Source organism: Antechinus flavipes, chromosome 3 (genome assembly GCF_016432865.1).
Source record: "Antechinus flavipes isolate AdamAnt ecotype Samford, QLD, Australia chromosome 3, AdamAnt_v2, whole genome shotgun sequence".
NCBI classification, from domain to species: domain Eukaryota; kingdom Metazoa; phylum Chordata; class Mammalia; order Dasyuromorphia; family Dasyuridae; genus Antechinus; species Antechinus flavipes.
The window spans coordinates 613870853-613891518 of record NC_067400.1 but is presented as its reverse complement, the minus strand read 5'-3'; the positions used below and the strand labels follow the sequence as shown (position 1 = coordinate 613891518).

General features: G+C 62.5%; 2 protein-coding genes across 6 annotated transcripts; both read left to right on the top strand.

Annotated features, from left to right (window-relative positions):
• Window positions 1–997: 997 nt before the first annotated feature.
• Window positions 998–13831, top strand: PRX (periaxin). 5 transcript variants are annotated; one of them, XM_051989188.1, is made up of 7 exons: window positions 998–1027; window positions 4604–4659; window positions 4767–4859; window positions 5455–5583; window positions 5943–6099; window positions 8363–8559; window positions 9166–13831. In XM_051989188.1, the coding sequence occupies exons 4-7, from the start codon at window positions 5557–5559 to the stop codon at window positions 13621–13623; spliced, it is 4839 nt and encodes a 1612-aa protein (XP_051845148.1). In that variant the 5' UTR covers window positions 998–1027; window positions 4604–4659; window positions 4767–4859; window positions 5455–5556; the 3' UTR covers window positions 13624–13831. The 5 variants fall into 5 exon arrangements, with proteins under 5 accessions (XP_051845148.1, XP_051845147.1, XP_051845143.1 ...); XM_051989187.1 differs by lacking the exons at window positions 998–1027; window positions 4604–4659; window positions 4767–4859 and having other exon boundaries at window positions 5468–5583; window positions 9166–10800; window positions 10849–10872; window positions 10951–13831; XM_051989183.1 differs by lacking the exons at window positions 998–1027; window positions 4604–4659; window positions 4767–4859 and having other exon boundaries at window positions 5468–5583; window positions 9166–10527; window positions 10606–13831.
• A 3818-nt stretch (window positions 13832–17649) lies between these two features.
• On the top strand, window positions 17650–20379 carry HIPK4 (homeodomain interacting protein kinase 4). Its single transcript, XM_051989193.1, has 4 exons — window positions 17650–18231; window positions 18403–18759; window positions 18830–19699; window positions 19862–20379. The coding sequence occupies exons 1-4, from the start codon at window positions 17767–17769 to the stop codon at window positions 20054–20056; spliced, it is 1887 nt and encodes a 628-aa protein (XP_051845153.1). The 5' UTR covers window positions 17650–17766; the 3' UTR covers window positions 20057–20379.
• The last annotated feature ends 287 nt before the right edge of the window (window positions 20380–20666 follow it).

The following is a 20666-nucleotide window of genomic DNA, read 5'->3' as shown; positions in this document are numbered from 1 at the left end:
TTGAAGCCAGGGAATAAGGGGAGGGAAGATAATAAGCATTTATTCAGCACCTACTGTATACCAGGCACCGTGCTGATTGAGAAATGTTTGATCCTCACACCCTGTTCTAGGAAACGGCTATTATTACTAACCCCATTGGACAGCTGAATAAACTGAGGCAGACGGGGTAAAGTGACTTGGCCAGCACCACTGTAGTTAAGGGACTGGGGCTGCTTTTCCTGACACCGGGTCCAGCACCCTATACCCCGCAGCACCACCTGCCTCAAGAAGTCTTGGGTTCGAGCCGGGTCTGAATGGCTGACTCTGGGCAAATCCCCGCTAATTACCCTTGCTGGGCAAGTCTCTAAGGCTATGGTGCCGGGGAGAGTGCTGATCTGCAGCAGGAGAAGGAATTTCCTCACCCGGGACTTCCTGGGCCAACAACATCACGAATCCACTCTCCCCTTTCTGTCTTATCCCACTTAAACTCCCCAGCTCCAATGGGACAGGCGCCATTATTCCCATTTTGTAGATGAGTAAACTGAAGCTCTGACAGATTTTTTTTTTTTTTTTTTTGGTATGTTTTAGTTTTCTGGTTATTTTTTTATATTGATTTTTTTAAATTTTTTAATACACAATTTTTTTACATACACATTTATGAATCCTGTTGGGAGAGAAAAAATCAGAACAAAGGGGAAAACCACAAGAGAAAAAAAACCAAAAAAACAAGAAAAAGATTCTTAATATTGACTCGCCCAGGGTCAGTAAGTGTATGGGGAGGGTTCAGAGGCAAAGCTTCTCTGGCCGGGGCCCAAGTTCCCAGTGCCAGGCCCTGCCCAGCAGCTTCCCTTGCAAAGAGTGGAGAGAGAGAAAGCTGGAGGGGGTGGGGAGGGAGATGCACCCCTCCCCTGTACCCAGCCCCTCTCGTGACATCTGCCAATGAGAGGAGCCCTCCCACATCCCCCCTGCCCCCCCTCCCGGCCAGTTCCTTTTCCCCCGGCTCGGGCAGCGCAGCCAGGGCATCCAGAGCCGGCGGTCCAGGCGGACGGTAAGGGAGCCCCCGTGTGAGCAGCTGCAGGTTCAGAACCCCGAAATCTGGAGACGGGCCCGGGGAGCTAGGATGCCCAGGGAGGAGAAGTTTGGGGGGCAGGGGCCTGGGCTGGAGGCCTAAATTCTGGGAGAGAGCTGGGGGCAGAGTGCCCGAGACCTCAGAAGAAAAGGCTGAGGGGGGTACTGTATCTGGGGGGGTGGCTGGGCTGGAGACCAGGAGGGCAAAGCCCTGGGAAGAGAATGCTCAGGAGTCAAGGTTCTCCAAGTTCTAGGCTCAGCCCAAGGAGTGACAGAGAGCCAAGCTGGGGGCGAGGAACCGGCCACTGGGCTCGCGCCTTTGCTGAGACCCTTGATTTCCGCCAAGCCAGCGGCCTCCAGGGCCCCCCCTTAGACCCTCCAATGGGGGAGCCCTTCCCCCGTTCCCCTCGGCCACCCTGTCTCAGTGGAGGAAAGGGTGACTTCTCCAGAACCCCCAACCAGGGTGGGGACCTGAGCCCAGTACCTCTGGGGTGACTAAAGCCTCGGTCTGACCCCTTTCCCCCAATTTTTAATAGGAGGGATGGAGAGCCCCGGAAAGGGCCTCGCTTCTGTAAGGGCAGAAGCAGGAGCTGGATGGGGAGAGCTAAAATCAGTCTCCCCGCCGTGGCTCAGAAGCATCTCCCCGACTTGCTCAGGCGGTGTCAGAGCAGGGGTTCGCAGGATACGGGGCTTTTAGGGGGGCTAATCGAGAACCCTCCTTCACAGATGACGTGGGAGAGACAGTCGTCATCCAAGGTCAAAGAGCTGGTAACAGCCCCCGTCCAGCGCAGGCTCTTCGAATCCCAAGTTGGCAACTCTTGCCTCTGGGCCGCACTGCCTTTCTCTGGGCGAGGGGCAGCAAGGGGCTTCCCGCAGGGGGTCAGAGAACCTCGGGGTCTAGATGTACTGCCTCTTCCCTGCCTCGTTACACGAGCTTCTCCGAAGTTCTCCATCTCCTGTCTGAGGGAAGCCGGGAGCCCTCCCCTGGGTCGGGGAACCTGGGTTTGGGCCAGGCAGCTTGATCCTGCGCAAAGGCTTCTGGGACTGCTGCTTTCTGGGAGCGAGCCCTGCTTCAGAGGCGGACTTCCCGGGGGAAAAGCCTTCACTTTCCAGGCCTCAGTTCCCTCCCCTGTAAATCAAGGGCGCCTGGACCGGGCTGTCTCTAAGGCCGGACTTGGACCACTTAGCCTCCTAAGCCGGGACTGGGGTCCCTCCCAAGTGTAGGGCGGCTGAGTGGAGGAGGAGGGATGGGCTCTGCGACCCAGAAGTCCCTCCTAGCGCCAATATTCTAGCATTCTCTCAAGCAATTCCTCTTATTTACGCTCATGCTTAATCATGTAAAATAGTTGCCATTAGGGCCTGACTCTGGGATTTCAGGTGAGCCCCAGGGCCCCGAGGTTGGCATCAGGACCCCGAGTTCAGTCTCTGGGCACCGTGGCCACCAGGCCAGCTCAGCTCGGGGAGCCTCAGTCTCTTCTGGGAACGGAGGAGCTGGGTTAGCTCAGGGGCCTAACTCAGGCAGCCTGGCGAAATGGAGGGGATAAAAAGATAACTGGGAATCAGTTATCAGTTTGGAAATAAGCTCCCCCTCGCAGCAGGGAGTCCCCAAAGGCCTTGCCAGTTCCAAGGCCCCTGGCCCCATTCTCTTTTCCTTCTCTGGGCCCCAGTTTCCCTGTTCAGTACTAGTGGAAGGGCTGACGGGGATGCGGGGTAAGTCAGGAGACAGGCAAGGGCGGGAACTGGAGGCAAGGTGGACTTCCTGCCCCTTATTCTCTCCCAGCAAGAGTTAGACAGGAGGGTACCGAAGGGTGTGGCCGGGGAAGGCCGGAAGAAAAGGGGATGTCCTGTCCCACCCGCCGAGGCTAAGGACAGAGGGCATCCTTGCTCCCCACCCTGCCCTGCCCAGGCCCAGCTGGTCTTCCTGTCCCTGCCCCTGCCCGCCGGGCGTCCTGGTCCAGCTGGGGACCCTCCCCGGAGCTCAGGGGCGCAGGGAGCCGTTCTAGCTCTGCCTCCACGTGAGGGGGCCCCATTGGCACCTGGGGCCGGGGTTTGGGGCCCCAGGAGAGGAAACAGCTGGGGAGCTCAGACCGAAGAGAGATAGAAGTAGTGGGGCCAGAGACGGAGGGAGCCAGACGAGGGATAATGGTCTCAGGGCAACCTGGTCCCAGCTCCCGAAAGACTATCTCCCTGTGGACAGCCTCAGGTTCACCTGCTAGCTCTGACCCGGCTGTTACTTCCTCCTGCCTCAGTTTCCTTAGCTACAAACAGGAGGAACCCGGTCTCCTTAGCTTGTGGAGGGAGCCAGCCCCGGACCAGCCAGCACACTTTGCAGCTGGGGAAACCGAGGCCCAGAAAGGGGCAGGCACTTGCTGCAGATCGCATTTCTGGTCCTGGGCAGAGACCGTGTCCTGTAGCTTGGGCAACTGGTCTGTTTGTTGGTCCTTGCGTTGGGAGGGAGGGAGGGAGGACGGGCTGAGGCTCCGTGTTGGCGGAGAGGACCTTGGCGGGGGAGAGGGGCCCCCGGGTCACCCAAATGCTCCCGGGGACCCGTCGGCCCGCTGGGGGTGGGCTCTGAAGGGGCTTTGTGCAGTTGGGAGGGGGTGGGAATTTGCCCAGCAGGGAGGGGTGGGGAGGGGCCCTATTGTTCCTGAAAACGGGCCTTGTGAGAGCTGACCTTTCAGCAGAGTGGGGGCGAAGTCAAGATGCCAACCCCACTGGGGACGGGCTTGCCAGGAAGGAGGGGCCGGGCCCAGGTGGGGGGCGAGGGCGGGGCTCAGAGACGAGGAGAGGACCTTGGGGCAGGCGCCTCCGGAGAGCTCGGAGGGGGTGAGTCGCCCAGTCTGGAAGCCCAGGATTCCCAGGGGGAGAGGAGAGCTGCAGCCACCTTTACAGATAAGGAAACTGAGGCTGGGAGGCTGAACGCCTCTCCCAAGGTCAGGCTCACAGGCAGGCAGGAATCTGGCCCTTTCCTGAGCAAACACATCACCCTTTCTGCCTGAAAGCCCCTGGCCGGGACCTCGCTACCAGCCCATGACTCAGGGCCGCTCTGTCTGTTAGGAAGTTCATTCTTTGGCTCAAATCTCCCCACTCTGCTGCTCCCCACCCGCGGGAACTTGGGCAGGCGATCTAACTCCTCAGTTTTGTTCTCCTTTGTGAAATAGTGTTTTAGTGTACGGACCCCAAGAGCTTCCCAGCTCTGGCACTACGGTCCTGTCGTTTAGCTTCTTTGTGCCTCAGTTTCCCCACCTGTAAAAAGAGCCCGGCCTCTGATCTCTGTTCTCAGCTTCTTCTACCACTTGTGTTCTCCGGGGCTAAACCAAGCTCGGCTTCAGACGCTATTTGTGGGTGTCGGGCGGTCTCTCCCTCCGTCTCCCGGTCTTTTCCCCATTCCCAGCTTTTCCCCGTCTCCCTGTCCCTGTGTCTCCTGGAAAGGTCGGGGAAGCCCAGGCTCCCTCTCTTATCCCTCCCATCCCGTGGGGACTTGCGGGGAGCCCCGATCCCAGGACCCCGGTAAGCCCCGGCCCGAAGGCTTCCTCATGGCCCGGTCTCTTCCCAGGGTCCCCCAGGCAGTCTCAGACCAAGAACGTTCCCGGGACCGGCGGCGGCGCTGAGGTGAGTGGCCGAGGCCCCTCCGCCTCGCTCGGGGGGCGGGCCGGCACCTCAGGCGCCCAAAGGCTTGTTCTCGGCGGCTCAGTCTCTGGCTGCTTCGTCCCCCACAGGCGAGTGCTCCAGGAGAGAAGGGGAGAGCGGCGGCCCCCCCAGCGCTCTGGGCTCAGCGCCCCCCAGCAGCCGCGCCCTGCGCCGAGAGGGCGGTGAGAATCAGAACTGGGGGGCGGGGCCGCCCGAAGTCGGGTCTTCCCCCCGGAGCCCCATTAGTCTCCCGCCCCCACCGGAGCAGGCAACGGGAGGCGCGGGCGGCGGACCCCGGGCCGGGCTCCGCGAGCAAATCGTCCGGGCCTTTGTTTCCCCGTCCGTCCCACCCCGCGAGCGAGGCCATACAAATGTGGCTCCCGTTCTGAGGGACCCCAGACTCAGAAAGGGCGACTGACTAATCCAGCGCTACCCAGCTTTAAAATTGAGAGGGGGCTGGGGGGGAGGGGCCCAGAGCCCAGTTCAAACCCGTCTCCCCTGCCCATTAGTCCGCGCTCTCTCGGGGACCTGGGTCTGTCGGCCCCTCCCAATGGAGTGAGAGAGCCCGACTGGATTTCCTCCAGCTCCAAGCGGAGGGATCCCGGGCAAGTCCCCAGGCCTCGCAAAGGGCCCCGGATATCGCCCAAGGTCCTATCTCACACCTATAAGCACTAGTGGGGGGTGAGCCCCCTCCCCCCCAGCCCTTACCTGATCCTGTTCTCTGCTCCCTGAAGAGACCCGCCCTCTCCCTCACGCCCCCGACCCCTCCCCCTGCAGGCCCAGAAGCTTCTGCTCCATGCAGAGCTGAAGCAAGTGCTACAGAAGAAAGGAGAGAGGCGGGCTGCATTCGGGGCTCCGGCCTCAACCTCTGGAGGCACCATGGAGGCCAGGAGTAGGAGCGCCGAGGTACGGAAGGCCTTGGGCCAGGAAAGCAGCTCTGCGGCGTCCCGGGGGGTCAAGGTGGCCTGGCCCGCCTTCCCGGCAGCGGCCTCTGGGCCCCACAGATCGGGGGTCGGGACCCGCAGATCGGGGTCGGGGCCCGCAGATCGGAGTCAGGGCCTCACAGATGGGAGTCAGGGCCTCGCAAATGGGAGTCGGGGCCCGCAGATGGGAGTCAGGCCCCGCAGATCGGGGTCGGGGCCCCACAGATGGGAGTCGGGCCCCGCAGATCGGAGTCTGGGCCGCTGGGTCTCTTCCCGCCCCCTTTTGGAGAGGAGATGCCCCTTGCCCACGTAACCCTCCCCTCCGTCCCCCTCCGCCCCCAGGAGCTCAGGAAGACCGAGCTGGTGGAGATCATCGTGGAGACCGAGGCTGAGACGGGGGTCAGCGGCATCAACGTGGCAGGAGGGGGCAAGGAGGGGATCTTCATCAAGGAGCTGCTCAAAGACTCCCCGGCCGCCAAGACCCTCAGTTTGCAGGAAGGTATGGGGGGCTTGGGAGAGGGCGCAGCTGAGAAAAACATTTCCTACTCAAGAACCCTTGGAGTGGCGGCAGTTTCACCTGGACTATGGAGGCCTGAAGTCACAGATCCTGGGGTTTGTCTCCAGCTCGGGCCAGCGACTTGTGCCCCAGTTTCCCCATTTAGGAAAGGAGGGAGTTGGACTCAACGGCCTCTGAAATCCTTTATTGCTCTAGATTCTGTGCCACAATGTCCAGGGCTTGTAGCCCAAGACAGATCAAGCCTAAATCACCATCTTAGGACAGCCAAGGGGAGAGGGATGTTGTTGGGGGATGAATCTTCTAAGGAAATCCATGATTGGGGAGAGGAAGAGAGCAGTCATGGCCCACTCTAGGGGACCCCATCTCTTGGCAGAGAAAAGGGTTTGCCCTTTTCTTCTCCAGCTTATTTTACAGGTAGGGAAACTGAGGTAGAGGAAAGTGACTTACTTGGTCAGGGTCACCCAGCTAGTAAGGGTCTGAGGCTGGACTCAGATTCCAGGCCGCTGAAGTCCTCCTGCCTCCACGTATGTACCAGAATGTTTCAGAGGCAGGTTCTGGCTTCAGAAGCAGGCCTTTCTGGTTTTGAGGATGCTCCCGCGTGTAGTTGGTACTTAATAACCGCTGACCGAAGGCTCCTCGGAGGAGGTAGCATTGGCGGTGGCTCTTGAAAGCCAGTGCCTTGAACGTAGCTGGAAGACAGGGGTCTCTGGGATGGCCAGCTCATTCTCCTTTAGCTGGAATCCAAGATGAATGGGAGCAAGGGGAGGTAAGGGCGTCAGTGCGGCTGCTGGGGAGAGTGAATCAGGAACAGAGCCTTGGTTCTGAATTCAAGGAGGGTGGCATGAATTCTGGCTCCGTTACTTCCTAGCTGTGTGACTGGGGAGAAAGGGCTGGGAGCCAGGCAGCACTAGGTTCAGGAACTTAGACAAGTTACTCAGTGGCTCTCTGGCTCAGTTTCCTCAGAGGGAGGAATATACAGTCTCTAAATTCCCTTTCAGTTCTAAGTCCACAAGCCTAGACCGTTTTCAGTGCCTCGGTTTCCTTATCTGTGAAATGAGAGAGTGGGACCATAAAGTCTCCCTTTCACTTCTAAGTTCACGAGCCTATAGACCGTTTTCAGTGCCTCGGTTTCCTCAGCTGCAAGCCGGATGGCGCCTGTTGTCCCTTCCCACTGGGATCCACGTTCCCAGGATGCTGTGGAGGTACTTTAGCCAGCACTGAGCTCAGCAGGCAGAGGAAGAGTCAGGTGCAGGAGAGTAAGAGTTTAGCTCTGCCCAGAGCGGTTCCAGGGCCAGCCCCCTGAGAGGTCCGTCCTGTCCCCCATGGGACCTTAGTTGCACTGGAAAAGGTCCAGTTGGTGGCAAAGGGGATGCAGTCTCCGATATTTATTAGCTGTGTGATCCTGAGCAAGTCCTTTAACTCCACTTGCCTAAAAAAGGAAAAAAAAGGTCCAGAGTCGAGGAGGGGAGAGTTTATCATGTCCCGGCTGGATAACATTTGAGCCCTGCCCAGTCAGGACCCCGGGCGGCGAGGGGACGGGTGAGGGAAATGGGGATCGTGTCACCTGGGCGGGGGCTGGGAGAAGCGCTGGTGGCTGTCTTTCAAGAGTGTGAAAGGCTGCCGTGAGGGGGAAGAGGTCGGCCCCGTCGCGCCGGACGCCAAGGGATGCCGCCCAGAACAGTGGGCGTGGGGGGGTGGATGTGGGGAAGGGGGGCCAGCGGCCGAGGATCCCAGCCCCACTCTAATCACGAGGCTTCCCAAAGGGGTCGGGCCGGAGGCGGTCTCCGTGCGCCCCAGACGCAGGATGGCGAGGACCCCGGCGAGGGGCTGGCCACTAAAATTCAGTTCTGTCGGGCCAGAATTGCCGTTGCCCATGTTGAACATGAGGGTTTGGATCTCTCCGACACTTGCGGGCATCTCGCTCTGCCCCAGGGCCGAGAAGGTCCAGAGAAGGTGCCCGCTGGCGCCCCAAACTTCCGGTAGCCGTCCTTCCCCTAACCTCTCCTGCAGGGAATACAGGGCAGCTAGGCCCAATCCCAGCAGGCGGCTTTCAGCCTGAAAAGTAGAAGGGAACCTTTGTCCAAACGTGGAAATGCCTCAGCTAGTAGCGAGTTCCCCATGGCTGGATAGCAGCGAGCAGAAGCTAACTTGGGGAAGAACCCGAGGGAACTGGTGCGCCCGGGAGGGGCTAGATGGGATGCTGCCGGAGGTCCCTCCCGGCCCTGAGGTTCTGTGACTCCCGCAGGGGACCAGCTGCTCAGCGCCCGGGTCTTTTTTGACAACTTCAAGTATGAAGATGCCCTGCGGCTCCTGCAGTGTGCAGAACCCTACAAGGTCTCCTTCTGTCTCAAGAGGACGGTGCCCACCGGGGACCTGGCACTGCGCCCGGGCACTGCAGCCGGCTACGAGGTCAAGGGCCCCCGGGCCAAGGTGGCCAAGCTGGTACGCGTGCTGCTCCCCGGCCCTGCCCCGGAGGGCCCCGGGGCCCCCAACTCGGCCCCCGGTACTCTGCGGGGGGCCTCCCACGCTGCTCCCGTTGGCCCAGGCGCTGCCCCCTGAGCCTGCCCGGCCGTCGGGCCAAAGGGCACTAACCCAGCTTTTAACCTGTTCCTGCGCCCCCTTAGCCCACAATGCCCTGGGCACGGCTGCGACTCTGGCCTTCTCTGCCCTTAGCCTATCCCCCCAGCCCGTCTGTCCCTCCGCTCGGGCATCGCCTGCGGGGGGCCGCTCCCCCCACAGCAGCGCTCCTCAAGTTCCTTTTTTTGCTCTCAAAACCCCATTTACCCTCTTAAAAATCCGGGCGGGCTCTCCAGATTGGTTTAGAGTGACATTTGCTGCGCTAGAAATGAAAGCCTCCCACTAATATTAGGTAAATCCGTCTGTCCAGGGATGCTCGGGGATTTCAGGGGCGTTTTTGGCCCCGCTGCCCCTGGACACTAAGTGAGGGAAGAGCCCAATGGAGCTGGTGGGGGGCAGGCCTTGCCCTCCCCCGTTCTGCTGGCACCCCCTCCTGTTCCACCGCCTCCCGCCTCTCTCCTCTCTCCCCAGAACATCCAGAGCCTGTCCCCAGTGAAGAAGAAGAAGGTCCTAGCTGTGTCTGGGGCCCCGGGAATCCCCTCAGACCTGGTCCCCGTTGACGTTGAATTCTCCTTCCCCAAGTTTTCAAGGCTGCGACGGGCAAAGGCCGAGGTGGCCCCGGGGCCCGCGCTGGCCGCCCCCGCCCACCGACGTCTGCGTCTCCCCCGGCTGAGGGTGAGGGAGGTGGCGGGCCCCGTTCCTCCGGCCGAGCCGGCCGCCCAGGCCTCTCACCTGGCCGCCATCCCCTTCCTTGGGAGCAGGAAGGCCAGGGAGGAGGCTGCCCTGACTGGGGAGGAGCCCTCTCTGGGAGCGCGCTTTGGGACCCCTCAGCTAGAGCTGGTGGGGCCCCAGAGGGCAGCTGCTGAGGCGGTGGCTGCAGGTCCAGAGCCTCCGGGCGCCGGCTTTAGCCTCCACCTCCCCACGTTCGGCCTCTCGGCCCCAGCAGCCCCTGTGCCCGAGGTGGCCCCGGGGGGCCTCCAGGTACCCCAGGTCGAGCTGCCTCCCCTCGCCAAGCTGCCATGCCTAGAGGCCCGAGAAGGCGTCGCCGTGGCAGCCCCTGCCCTCGACGTGTCTGTGCCCTCCATGGAGGTGGACCTGGCTCTGCCCGGAGCCCCGCCTGAAGTCCGGGAAGAAGGGCCTGAGGTGGCCTTGAAGGTGCCCTGGCTCACCTTTCCTCGCTTCGGCGCTCGGGGGAAGGAAGGGGTGGGGCTGGAGGGCGAGGGGAAGGCCGGCAAAGGAGCGAGGGCCAGTCCTGAGGCCAGGGCCAAGGGGCCCAAGCTGCGCATGCCCACTTTTGGGCTCTCCCTGCTGGAGTCCCGGCCGGCTGCGCCCGAGCCCCCCGCGGAAGGCAAGCTGAGACTGCCCACCATCAAGATGCCCTCTTTTGGCATCGGGGTGTCCGGGCCTGAAGCAAAGCTGCCCAGAGCCCCAGAGGGGAAGCTGCCCAAAGTTCCTGAGGTGAAGCTGCCCAAGGCCCCAGAGGTGAAGCTGCCCAAAGGGCCCGAAGTCTCCATCCCAGAGGTGCGCCTCCCAGAGGTGCAGCTCCCAAAGGTGCCCGAGATGAAGATGCCCAAGGGACCGGAGGTCTCCATCCCAAAGGTGCCCGAGATGAAATTGCCCGAGATGAAGATGCCCAAGGGGCCTGAAGTGTCCATCCCAGAGGTGCACCTTCCAGAGGTGCAGCTCCCCAAAGTGCCTGAGATGAAGCTGCCCAAGGTCCCAGACATGTCCATTCCAGATGTGCACCTTCCAGATGTGCAGCTCCCCAAAGTGCCTGAGATGAAGCTGCCCAAGGTCCCAGATATGTCCATCCCAGATGTGCACCTTCCAGAGGTGCAGCTGCCCAAAGTGCCCGAGATGAAGCTGCCCAAAGTCCCGGACATGTCCATTCCAGATGTGCATCTTCCAGAGGTGCAGCTCCCCAAAGTGCCCGAGATGAAGTTGCCCAAAGTCCCGGACATGTCCATCCCAGATGTGCACCTTCCAGAGGTGCAGCTGCCCAAAGTGCCTGAGATGCAGATGCCCAAGATGCCCGAGATAAAGATGCCCAAAGTCCCAGAAATGTCCATCCCAGATGTGCACCTTCCAGATGTGCAGCTCCCAAAGGTGCCCGAGATGCAGATGCCCAAGATGCCCGAGATGCACCTCCCTAAGATGCCCGAGATGAAGATGCCCAAAGTCCCAGAAATGTCCATCCCAGATGTGCACCTTCCAGATGTGCAGCTCCCAAAGGTGCCCGAGATGAAGATGCCCAAGGTCCCGGACATGTCCATCCCAGATGTGCACCTTCCAGATGTGCAGTTGCCCAAAGTGCCTGAGATGCAGATGCCCAAGATGCCTGAGATAAAGATGCCCAAAGCCCCAGATGTGCGGCTTTCCCAAGAGCCCTTGGCCACCCGTGGGGCAGAGAGGGCGGAGGGCCTGGACTTCGGCTTCAAATTGCCCAAGATGTCCATACCCAAATTGGGACGGGTGGGATCTCCCCCCCGGGCCAAGGTTGGGGTGGTGAGCCCCGAGGTCGCAGGGCGCAGAGAGCCGTCGCCCAGCCTCGAGCCGGCCGCCAAGGGGCCCGAGGCCCGGCTCGGCTTCCCATCTGTTACGCTGCCCTCGGTGGAGCTGGAGCTGCCTGGGGCCGGGCTCCAGGGGTCCCTTAGAGTTGAGGCAGCACCCCCGAAGGGAGCCGCCCCCGCCCCCAAGCTTCCCGCAGAGCTTTCTGGGGTCTCTCTCGGTGCAGCGGAGGTGGGGGAGGCCGGGTTCAAGATGCCCAGCCTGGTGCTGCCGGCTGTCGAGATAGCTGCCCCCAAGCTTCCCGAAGGAGAGGCAGAGGGAAAGCTGGAAGTGGCCGAGCCCAAACTCAAATCGCCCAAGTTTTCCCTGCCCAAGTTTGGGCTTTCGGCCTCCAAGGTGGGCAGGGGGGAAGGCGACGGCGAAGGGGGCGTCCGCGGGGCCAAACTGAAGACGTCCAAGTTCGGCATCAGCTTTCCCAAGGTCCGGACGGGCGTCGAGGCGGAGCCCAGGGAATCCGGGGAGGCCCCTCTGCTGTCAGCCCTGGGGGTCACCGTCCCCCAGCTCAGCCTGGACGTCCAGCTGCCCACAGGCAAGGTGGAAGTGCCCGGCGAGCTGCCCGACGTCAAACTCAAAGGCCCCAAGTTTGCACTGCCCAAGTTTGGGGCCAAGGGCAAGGATGCGGAAGCTGGAGAGATGGTGCCGGAGGAGGGGGAAGCAGAAAGCAAAGGCCGGGGGTGGGAGGCTAAGGTGAAGATGCCCAAGTTTAAGATGCCCTCATTCGGGTTGGCGCGGGGAAGGGAGGTGGAGGACGGGGACCAGGGCGGCCCTGAGGAGAGGTTACACGTGGGGCACGCTGCCCTGAAAATACCCCAAGTGGAGCTGCCTACGTTGGTGACCCAGGGAGAGGGAGGGGAGGTGGAGATGGCAGGGGGAGAGGTCAAGCTGCCGGTCTTTCGGATCTCGGTGCCCGGGCCGGCGAGGGGGGCAGAGCAGGTGGGCACGGGGGTCTCCGAGAAGGATGTCAGGAGCCACAAGGGAGAGGTGGCGGTGTCCACCCTGGGGATCGCAGTGCCCCAGGTGGAGCTGACTGGTTTTGGGGGAGTTGTTGGTGAAGGGGCGGGGGCTGAAGTCAGAGCTTCCCAGAGGCAGCAGGAAGGGGGGGCTGCAGTAGCAGAGGGTGGCGTGGGCAGCGGGGGCTTCCGGGTACAGCTGCCCCAGGTGGACCTTTCTCTGCCCGGCGCCCAACTAGAGGGAGGGGAGATGCTCGTGGGAGAGGGAGTGTTCAAGATGCCCGACGTGGCTGTGCCCCAGCTTGAGCTGGACGTGGGGCTCGGGCACAAGACAGAGGGGACCAAGGACGGCCCGGTGGCCGGAGAGGGGTGGGCGGCGGCCGAAGGCGCGGGGGAGGGGAGATTCCGGCTGAAGATGCCCACCTTCAAAACCAGCGGGGAGGGCGATGGGCAGCCTGTGGGCCCCTCCGGAGCAGCCCCCGACCACCCCTTCCACCTGTCCCTTCCAGACGTGGGCTTCACGGTGGAGCCAGGAGCTGCCCAGGCAGACACCCCCCCGGAGGGGGGCAAGCTCCGCTCCTGGATGCCCGAGGTGGAGCTCTCCCCACCGCCCATGGGCAGCCACGCCGAGTACCAGGTGGCTGGGGACGGGCTGGAAGGCGAGGCTGGGCGCAGGCCCAAAATCAAACTGCCTCGATTTGGGCTCTTGCTGGGAAGAGAAGAGGGAGAGGACGGGGAGAAGGCCAAGGGGAAGAAACCGGCAAAGAGGGCGGGCAAGGACGGCGAGGGGGCAGCCAAAGTCTCCCCAGGGGCGGGGAAATCTGGTCTCCTCTTGTCTTGGGGCGGTTCTGGAGAAGGGGGTGGGGAGGCCGGCGGCCGGGTCCGGAGCCCCAAGCTAAGACTGCCTAAAGTGGGCTTCGCCAAGGGGGACGCCCCCAGCTCCAACGGGAGCGGCTCCCCGGGCCAGGAGGCCCTGCACAACGGTGCCTCCACGGGCCGCCTCGCCCGCGTGTGCCTGCCCCAAGTGGAACTTGCCTCCCCGTACAAGGGCCCGGAGCAGGACCCCGAGTTCAGCCGCAGCCCGGTGGGGGTGGATATCGGCCCCTTTGCTGCCTTGCGGCCCGCTCGTTTCCGCTCACCCTTCTCCAGCCGCTCCAAGGAGGAGGGGGAGCCTGGGGGGCCTGAGGGATCCCAGAGGTCCCCCGGTGACAAGTCCCCCAAATTCCACTTCCCTAAGGTGTCCCTGAGCCCCAAGGCACAGGGGGTGGCCAAGGGAGCCCCAGGGGAGGAGGAGGAGGGGACGTTCAGGGTCCGATTACCTAAAGTGGGCTTCTCTGAGACGGAAACTGGCGGCGAGCCAACCCCGCCGGGCGCTGCCAAGGTGGAGGGGGCCCCGACGGCAGCTGTCTAGTTCCTCTGGGGGAGGCAGCGGCGATTCCCTGTCCAGCCCCAAATCCCGTGTGTTAGATCCTACTAGCATTAACCCTACGAGGCCTGGGGGGGGTAGCCCGGGTGCCACTGGGCACCAGCTCCCGCCCAGGCTGCGCGCTTCTCGGGGAAGAGATCTGTGTACTGGCCAAGAGCCGACCGGTATGAATAAAGTAACCCCAAGTCCGCTACTCTGTCTGGTCACTTCTGGCAGGCTCTGGGCCTTCACTGCGGCGCTCACTGGGCCCTGTCCGCCACCCTTGGGTCCAAAGGGACCAGGAGAAGCCAGACTGGGGGGTGCCTATGGCTGGCCTCGGAGAGCCCCCGCGGAGGGGTGGGTGATCGGGGAGGGCACGTTCAGGGAGCCCGGGCCCTTGTGGAAGGAGCCTGGGACAGGTCCTCATGGAAGGCTGTTCTAGAGGGGGCATGGATGGCACTGCCTGGAGTCCCCCTTGGTCAAGGGTGGGAGGGAGGACAGAGCTGCAGTCCAGATAAAAAATCCTCTCCCCTCCAGAGAGGGCAATGTGGTTTGCTCCCACCCTCAGGGAACCCCTCCTCATAGAGTGGGAGCTAGAGCCAGCATTAGATAGTGAGCCCCCTTTGTAGAGTGAGAGTTGGAGCCAGCATTAGTGAGCTCCCTTTATAGAGTGAGAGTTGGAGCCAGCATTAGTGAGCCCCCCTCATAGGTGGAAGCTAGAGCCAGTGGAAGATAGTGAGCCCCCTTTATAGGTGGGAACTAGAGCCAGCATTAGTGAGCCCCCTTTATAGGTGGGAACTAGAGCCGGCGGAAGATAGCGAGCCCCCTTTATAGGTGGGAACTAGAGCTGGTGGAAAATAGTGAGCCCCCTTTATAGGTGGGAACTAGAGTCAGCATTAGTGAGCCCCCTTTATAGGTGGGAACTAGAGTCAGCATTAGTGAGCCCCCTTTATAGGTGAGAACTAGAGCCAGCGGAAAATAGTGAGCTGCCTTTATAGGTGGGAACTAGAGCCAGCGGAACATAGCGAGCCCCCTTTATAGGTGGGAACTAGAGCCAGCATTAGATAGTGAGCCCCCTTTATAGGTGGGAACTAGAGCCAGCATTAGATAGTGAGCCCCCTTTATAGGTGGGAACTAGAGCCGGCAGAAGATAGCGAGCCCCCTTTCTAGGTGGGAACTAGAGCCAGCATTAGATAGTGAGCCGCCTTTATAGGTGGGAACTAGAGCTGGTGGAAAATAGTGAGCCGCCTTTATAGGTGGGAACTAGAGCTGGTGGAAAATAATGAGCCGCCTTTATAGGTGGGAACTAGAGCCGGCTGAAGATAGTGAGCCCCCCTTTATAGGTGGGAACTAGAGCCAGCATTAGATAGTGAGCCCCCTTTATAGGTGGGAACTAGAGCTGGCAGAAAATAGTGAGCCGCCTTTGTAGAGTGGGAGCTAGAGCTGGTGGAAGATAGTGAGCCCCCTTTATAGGTGGGAACTAGAGCCAGCATTAGATAGCGAGCCCCCTTTATAGGTGGGAACTAGAGCCGGCGGAAGATAGCGAGCCCCCTTTCTAGGTGGGAACTAGAGCCAGCATTAGATAGTGAGCCTCCTTTATAGGTGGGAACTAGAGCCAGCATTAGATAGCGAGCCCCCTTTATAGGTGGGAACTAGAGCCAGCATTAGATAGTGAGCCTCCTTTATAGGTGGGAACTAGAGCCGGCGGAAAATAGTGAGCCGCCTTTATAGGTGGGAACTAGAGCCGGTGGAAAATAGCGAGCCCCCTTTATAGGTGGGAACTAGAGCCAGCATTAGATAGTGAGCCCCCTTTATAGGTGGGAACTAGAGCCAGCATTAGATAGCGAGCCTCCTTTATAGGTGGGAACTAGAGCCGGCGGAAGATAGCGAGCCTCCTTTATAGGTGGGAACTAGAGCCAGCATTAGATAGTGAGCCCCCTTTATAGGTGGGAACTAGAGCCAGCATTAGATAGCGAGCCCCCTTTATAGGTGGGAACTAGAGCCAGCATTAGATAGCGAGCCTCCTTTATAGGTGGGAACTAGAGCCGGCGGAAAATAGTGAGCCGCCTTTATAGGTGGGAACTAGAGCCAGCATTAGATAGTGAGCCTCCTTTATAGGTGGGAACTAGGCCGGCGGAAAATAGTGAGCCGCCTTTATAGGTGGGAACTAGAGCCAGCATTAGATAGTGAGCCCCCTTTATAGGTGGGAACTAGAGCCAGCATTAGATAGCGAGCCCCCTTTATAGGTGGGAACTAGAGCCAGCATTAGATAGCGAGCCTCCTTTATAGGTGGGAACTAGAGCCGGCGGAAGATAGCGAGCCCCCTTTATAGGTGGGAACTAGAGCCAGCATTAGATAGCGAGCCTCCTTTATAGGTGGGAACTAGAGCCGGCGGAAGATAGCGAGCCCCCTTTCTAGGTGGGAACTAGAGCCAGCATTAGATAGCGAGCCCCCTTTATAGGTGGGAACTAGAGCCAGCATTAGATAGCGAGCCCCCTTTATAGGTGGGAACTAGAGCCAGCATTAGATAGCGAGCCTCCTTTATAGGTGGGAACTAGAGCCGGCGGAAGATAGCGAGCCCCCTTTATAGGTGGGAACTAGAGCCAGCATTAGATAGCGAGCCCCCTTTATAGGTGGGAACTAGAGCCAGCATTAGATAGCGAGCCTCCTTTATAGGTGGGAACTAGAGCCAGCATTAGATAGCGAGCCCCCTTTATAGGTGGGAACTAGAGCCAGCATTAGATAGCGAGCCCCCTTTATAGGTGGGAACTAGAGCCAGCATTAGATAGCGAGCCCCCTTTATAGGTGGGAACTAGAGCCAGCATTAGATAGCGAGCCCCCTTTATAGGTGGGAACTAGAGCCAGCATTAGATAGCGAGCCCCCTTTATAGGTGGGAACTAGAGCCAGCATTAGATAGCGAGCCCCCTTTATAGGTGGGAACTAGAGCCAGCATTAGATAGCGAGCCTCCTTTATAGGTGGGAACTAGAGCCGGCGGAAGATTGGGTCGCGTTCTGGGAGGCCACCAGTCTGTGGTCTCCCGGCCCAGAGGGATGGCCCCCGCCCCTGCTCCCCAGCCCGGGCGCCAGGCAGAATACGGGGAGGGGCGCGTGTGTGAGTCCACAGGAGGCTCTTTGTTAACTCATGTTCCCGGGGGGAGGAGGGAGGGGGTCTCCCGGTTGCTGGGTGTCCGGCCGGCCGGCCCCCTCGGCCTGCCCAGTGACCGGGAGGGCAGGGCAGGGCAGGGCGGGGCGGGGCCTGGGGCATTGTAAGCCCGGAGGCCGGGGAGCTCAGTTGGTATGGTGGGGGTGGGGTGGGGCAGGGTCGGGACGGATGGCAGAGCCGGCTCGGCGGGGACCCCCTCCCAGGAACCTCTTTTCCTGGCATTCTGGATGAGACCGTTTGCCCGGGTTGGCAGCACCTACGGGGCGTCCGGGGGGCCCGGGGGGCCCGTCTTCTCGAGCGGGGCCCCGCTCCTCTAGGGGGCTCAGTACTCTCTTCCCCGCTCCTCAGGAGGGGAACCGGAAGCCGGCGCAAGGCGGACCACATGAATCGCAAAATCTCAGAGATGGATGAGGCCTCGGAGGGCGGCTATCCTACCCTGGGTCTGAGGAGTTCCCCCCGCAGCGCCCCCGACTATACGAGCCCCCCGCATGAGTAGAGGATTCTGGGGCCGGGTTTAGCAGGGACACCTTCCCAATGGTGGCTTCTTCAAATGGGGAGGGGAAACGGATTCCCGTCACCCGGTCCTACCATCCAGAGGAAGGCTAAGTGCCCCGAGCCTGCAGGCGCTGCCCACTGCCCACCCTGGGTTCTGCCATCCATCGGGGGAGGGGAGAGGCCCTTCTTGGAACACGACAGTCCATTCTGCATCAGGGTCCAGAGGAGGGTCTCCGACAACAGAACCCATCCCGCTCAGCAACCCCGGAACCGATCGGGGTCCGGGGGGGGGCTCATCCCGAGCCCGGGGTGGGGGGGAGGGGCGAAGGCCCCAGCAGTTTCGCACTCCAGAGAGGGGGGGGGCGGGGCGGCGGAGAGGGCGCTGTCCCTGGGCGGCACGAGTGCGGTTCTCTTTCCCCCGCTCGGGCCCCGGGGCCGGCGGCGGGGCGGGCGCCCTCGGCGGCGGCGGGTCGAGGGCAGCGGCCGGGCCATGGCCACCATCCAGTCTGAAACCGACTGCTATGACATCATCGAGGTCCTGGGTAAGGGGACCTTTGGTGAGGTGGCGAAGGGCTGGCGCCGGAGCACGGGCGAGATGGTGGCCATCAAGATCCTGAAGAATGACGCGTACCGTAATCGCATCATCAAGAACGAGCTGAAGCTGCTCCGCTGCATGCGGGGCCTGGACCCGGACGAGGCCCACATCATCCGCTTCCTCGAGTTCTTCCACGACGCCCTCAAGTTTTACCTGGTCTTCGAGCTGCTGGAGCAGAACCTTTTCGAGTTCCAGAAGGAGAACAATTTTGCGCCCCTGGCGGCCCGCCACATCCGCACGGTGACGTTGCAGGTGCTCCGGGCCTTGGCCCGGCTCAAGGAACTGGCCATCATCCACGCGGACCTCAAGCCCGAGAACATCATGCTGGTGGACCAGACACGGTGTCCCTTCAGGGTCAAGGTTTGGGGGCGGGGGTCCGGGGGAGGGGGGCGGGGGTCCTGTCTCCACGGCCCCCTCGGGGGGCCCTGCCTAGCCCCCTGCCCGCCCCCGGCCGGCCCCGGCCCCCTCGGAGGAAGGGTGGGGGGGCCGCGGAGGAGCGCCCGGCTGAGGGGACGGGGCGTGTGCTCACAGGTCATTGACTTTGGCTCGGCCAGCATCTTCAGCGAGGTGCGCTATGTCAAGGAGCCCTACATCCAGTCCCGCTTTTACCGGGCCCCGGAGATCCTGCTGGGGCTGCCCTTCTGCGAGAAGGTGGACGTGTGGTCGCTGGGCTGCGTGATGGCCGAGCTGCACCTGGGCTGGCCGCTCTACCCGGGCAACAATGAGTACGACCAGATCCGCTACATCTGCGAGACCCAGGGCCTGCCCAAGGCCCACCTGCTGCACGCCGCCCGCAAGGCCCACCACTTCTTCAAGCGCAACCCCCACCCGGAGGCCTCCAACCCCTGGCAGCTCAAGTCGTCGGCCGACTACCTGGCGGAGACCAAGGTGAGGGGGCGCGCCGGGGGGGGGCCGCGGGCCGCGGCGAGCTCGGGCCTGACTGGCTCCCGACCCCCAGGTGCGCCCCCTGGAGCGGCGCAAGTACATGCTCAAGTCTCTGGACCAGATCGAGACGGTGAACGGCGGCGGGGCGGCGGGCAAGCTGGCGTTCCCGGACCGCGAGACGCTGGCCGAGTACGCGGACCTCAAGAGCATGGTGGAGCTCATCAAGCGGATGCTGACGTGGGAGTCCCACGAGCGCATCAGCCCGAGCGCCGCCCTCCGCCACCCGTTCGTGTCCATGCAGCAGCTGCGCAGCGCCCACGAGGGCACCCGCTACTACCAGCTGTCCCTGCGCGGCTGCCGCCTCTCGCTGCAGCTGGAGGGCCGGGCGCCCGCGGACGAGGGGCCGCCCTACTACCGCCTGGCGGAGGAGGAGGAGGGCAGCGGCGGCGGCGGCAGCGGTGGCAGCGGTGGCAGCGGGGGCGGGGGCACCTACTACCGGGAGGAGAAGGCGCCCGGCGTGCAGAGGGCCATCGACCAGCTGGACGACCTGAGCCTGCAGGAGCCCGGGCGGCTGTGGGGCGAGGGCCGGGCCGGGGCCTACGGCGCCACCGAGCCCGCCGCCGAGACCCTGGTGCTGCCCAAGGGCGTCAGCCGGCGGGGCCGCGAGCCCGGGCCCGAGCCCATCCTGGCCTTCTACGGCAGCCGCCTCACCGGGCGCCACAAGTCGCGCAAGCACCCCGCCGGCTCCAAGTCCGACCCGAACTTTGGCAACCTCATCCGGCTGGGCCAGGCCTCGCCCGATGAGAGCGGGCCTGGCCGGGGCGGCGGCTGGGAGGAGGGGGAGCGGCGCGGGGCCTCCGCGGACCCCCCGATCGTCCCGCAGCTCGACGGGGACGGGCCCGACGAACGGCCGGGGGCCAAGGAGCTGACGCTGGCCGCCGAGGTACCGGGGGCCGGGGGCGGGCGGGCCCGGGGCGGGCGCGCGGGGGAGAGCGCGGGGCGGGAGCTCCGGGGGTCTGCCGGGCAGTGACGGGCCCAGCCCGCGGCGAGGGAGGCGGAGGGGAGGACGCCGAGCGGCCCCCAGGACTCCCTCCTGTCTCTGCAGAGGGCCGCCCCGGAGCTGTACGACGCGGGCGCACCCCCCCTGCCCCCCTGCCCAGGGGAGTGGCTAAGCGACCCCGACTGGAGCTTGGAGGGTGGCGGGGGGGCCCGGGGTCAGGCCCCCCCGCCCCGCCACCCACACCCCCACGGGCCTCCCCGGGTCACTGGCTTCCTCCAGCACGTCGGCGGGCATCACTGATGGACACCCCCCTCCCTGGGCCGTGCCAGCCACGACCTGGTGCCTGCTTCGTTTGACTCGTCCCTCGCCCTGAGATGCGCTTACCTAGAAATCCAGATTATAGTTACAGAAAAAATAAATACACAGAGATTCCCCCCACCCCAACCTCCACCCCCCCTCCATCCCCAGCTATTGTGCACCTGAGAGGGCCCTGCCAGGCCAGCCTGCGGGACCCCCCTGTGCAAGGAGGGGTGCCCAGGGAAGGGGTGGCTGCCGGGGCTTGGCTCCGTGACCCCTCCCATCCCCCCAGCTCTGCCTGTTTCCATAAAGGACTGTTCAGCTGCTCTGGCCTCCTGCTTCTTTGACTGGTTGGGGCCCGGGCAGTGACCCCTGGGAAGGCCCCTGACGGGCGGGCGCTCGGGGGGCTGAGAACCCCTCCCCCAAAGTGCCAATGCCTCCGCACTCACCTTGCTCCAGGTTCAAGCTCTGCTCGTAATAAGGCACATTCTGCTCCCACGCACCGCCCCCCCCCCCGTCCCCCTGCCTCCGTCGCTCTCCTCTCCGTCCCACCTCTGTCTGTTTCTGTCTGTCTCCTCTCTTTGTCTCTCTTTCTCCTTCTCCTCCTTTCTCT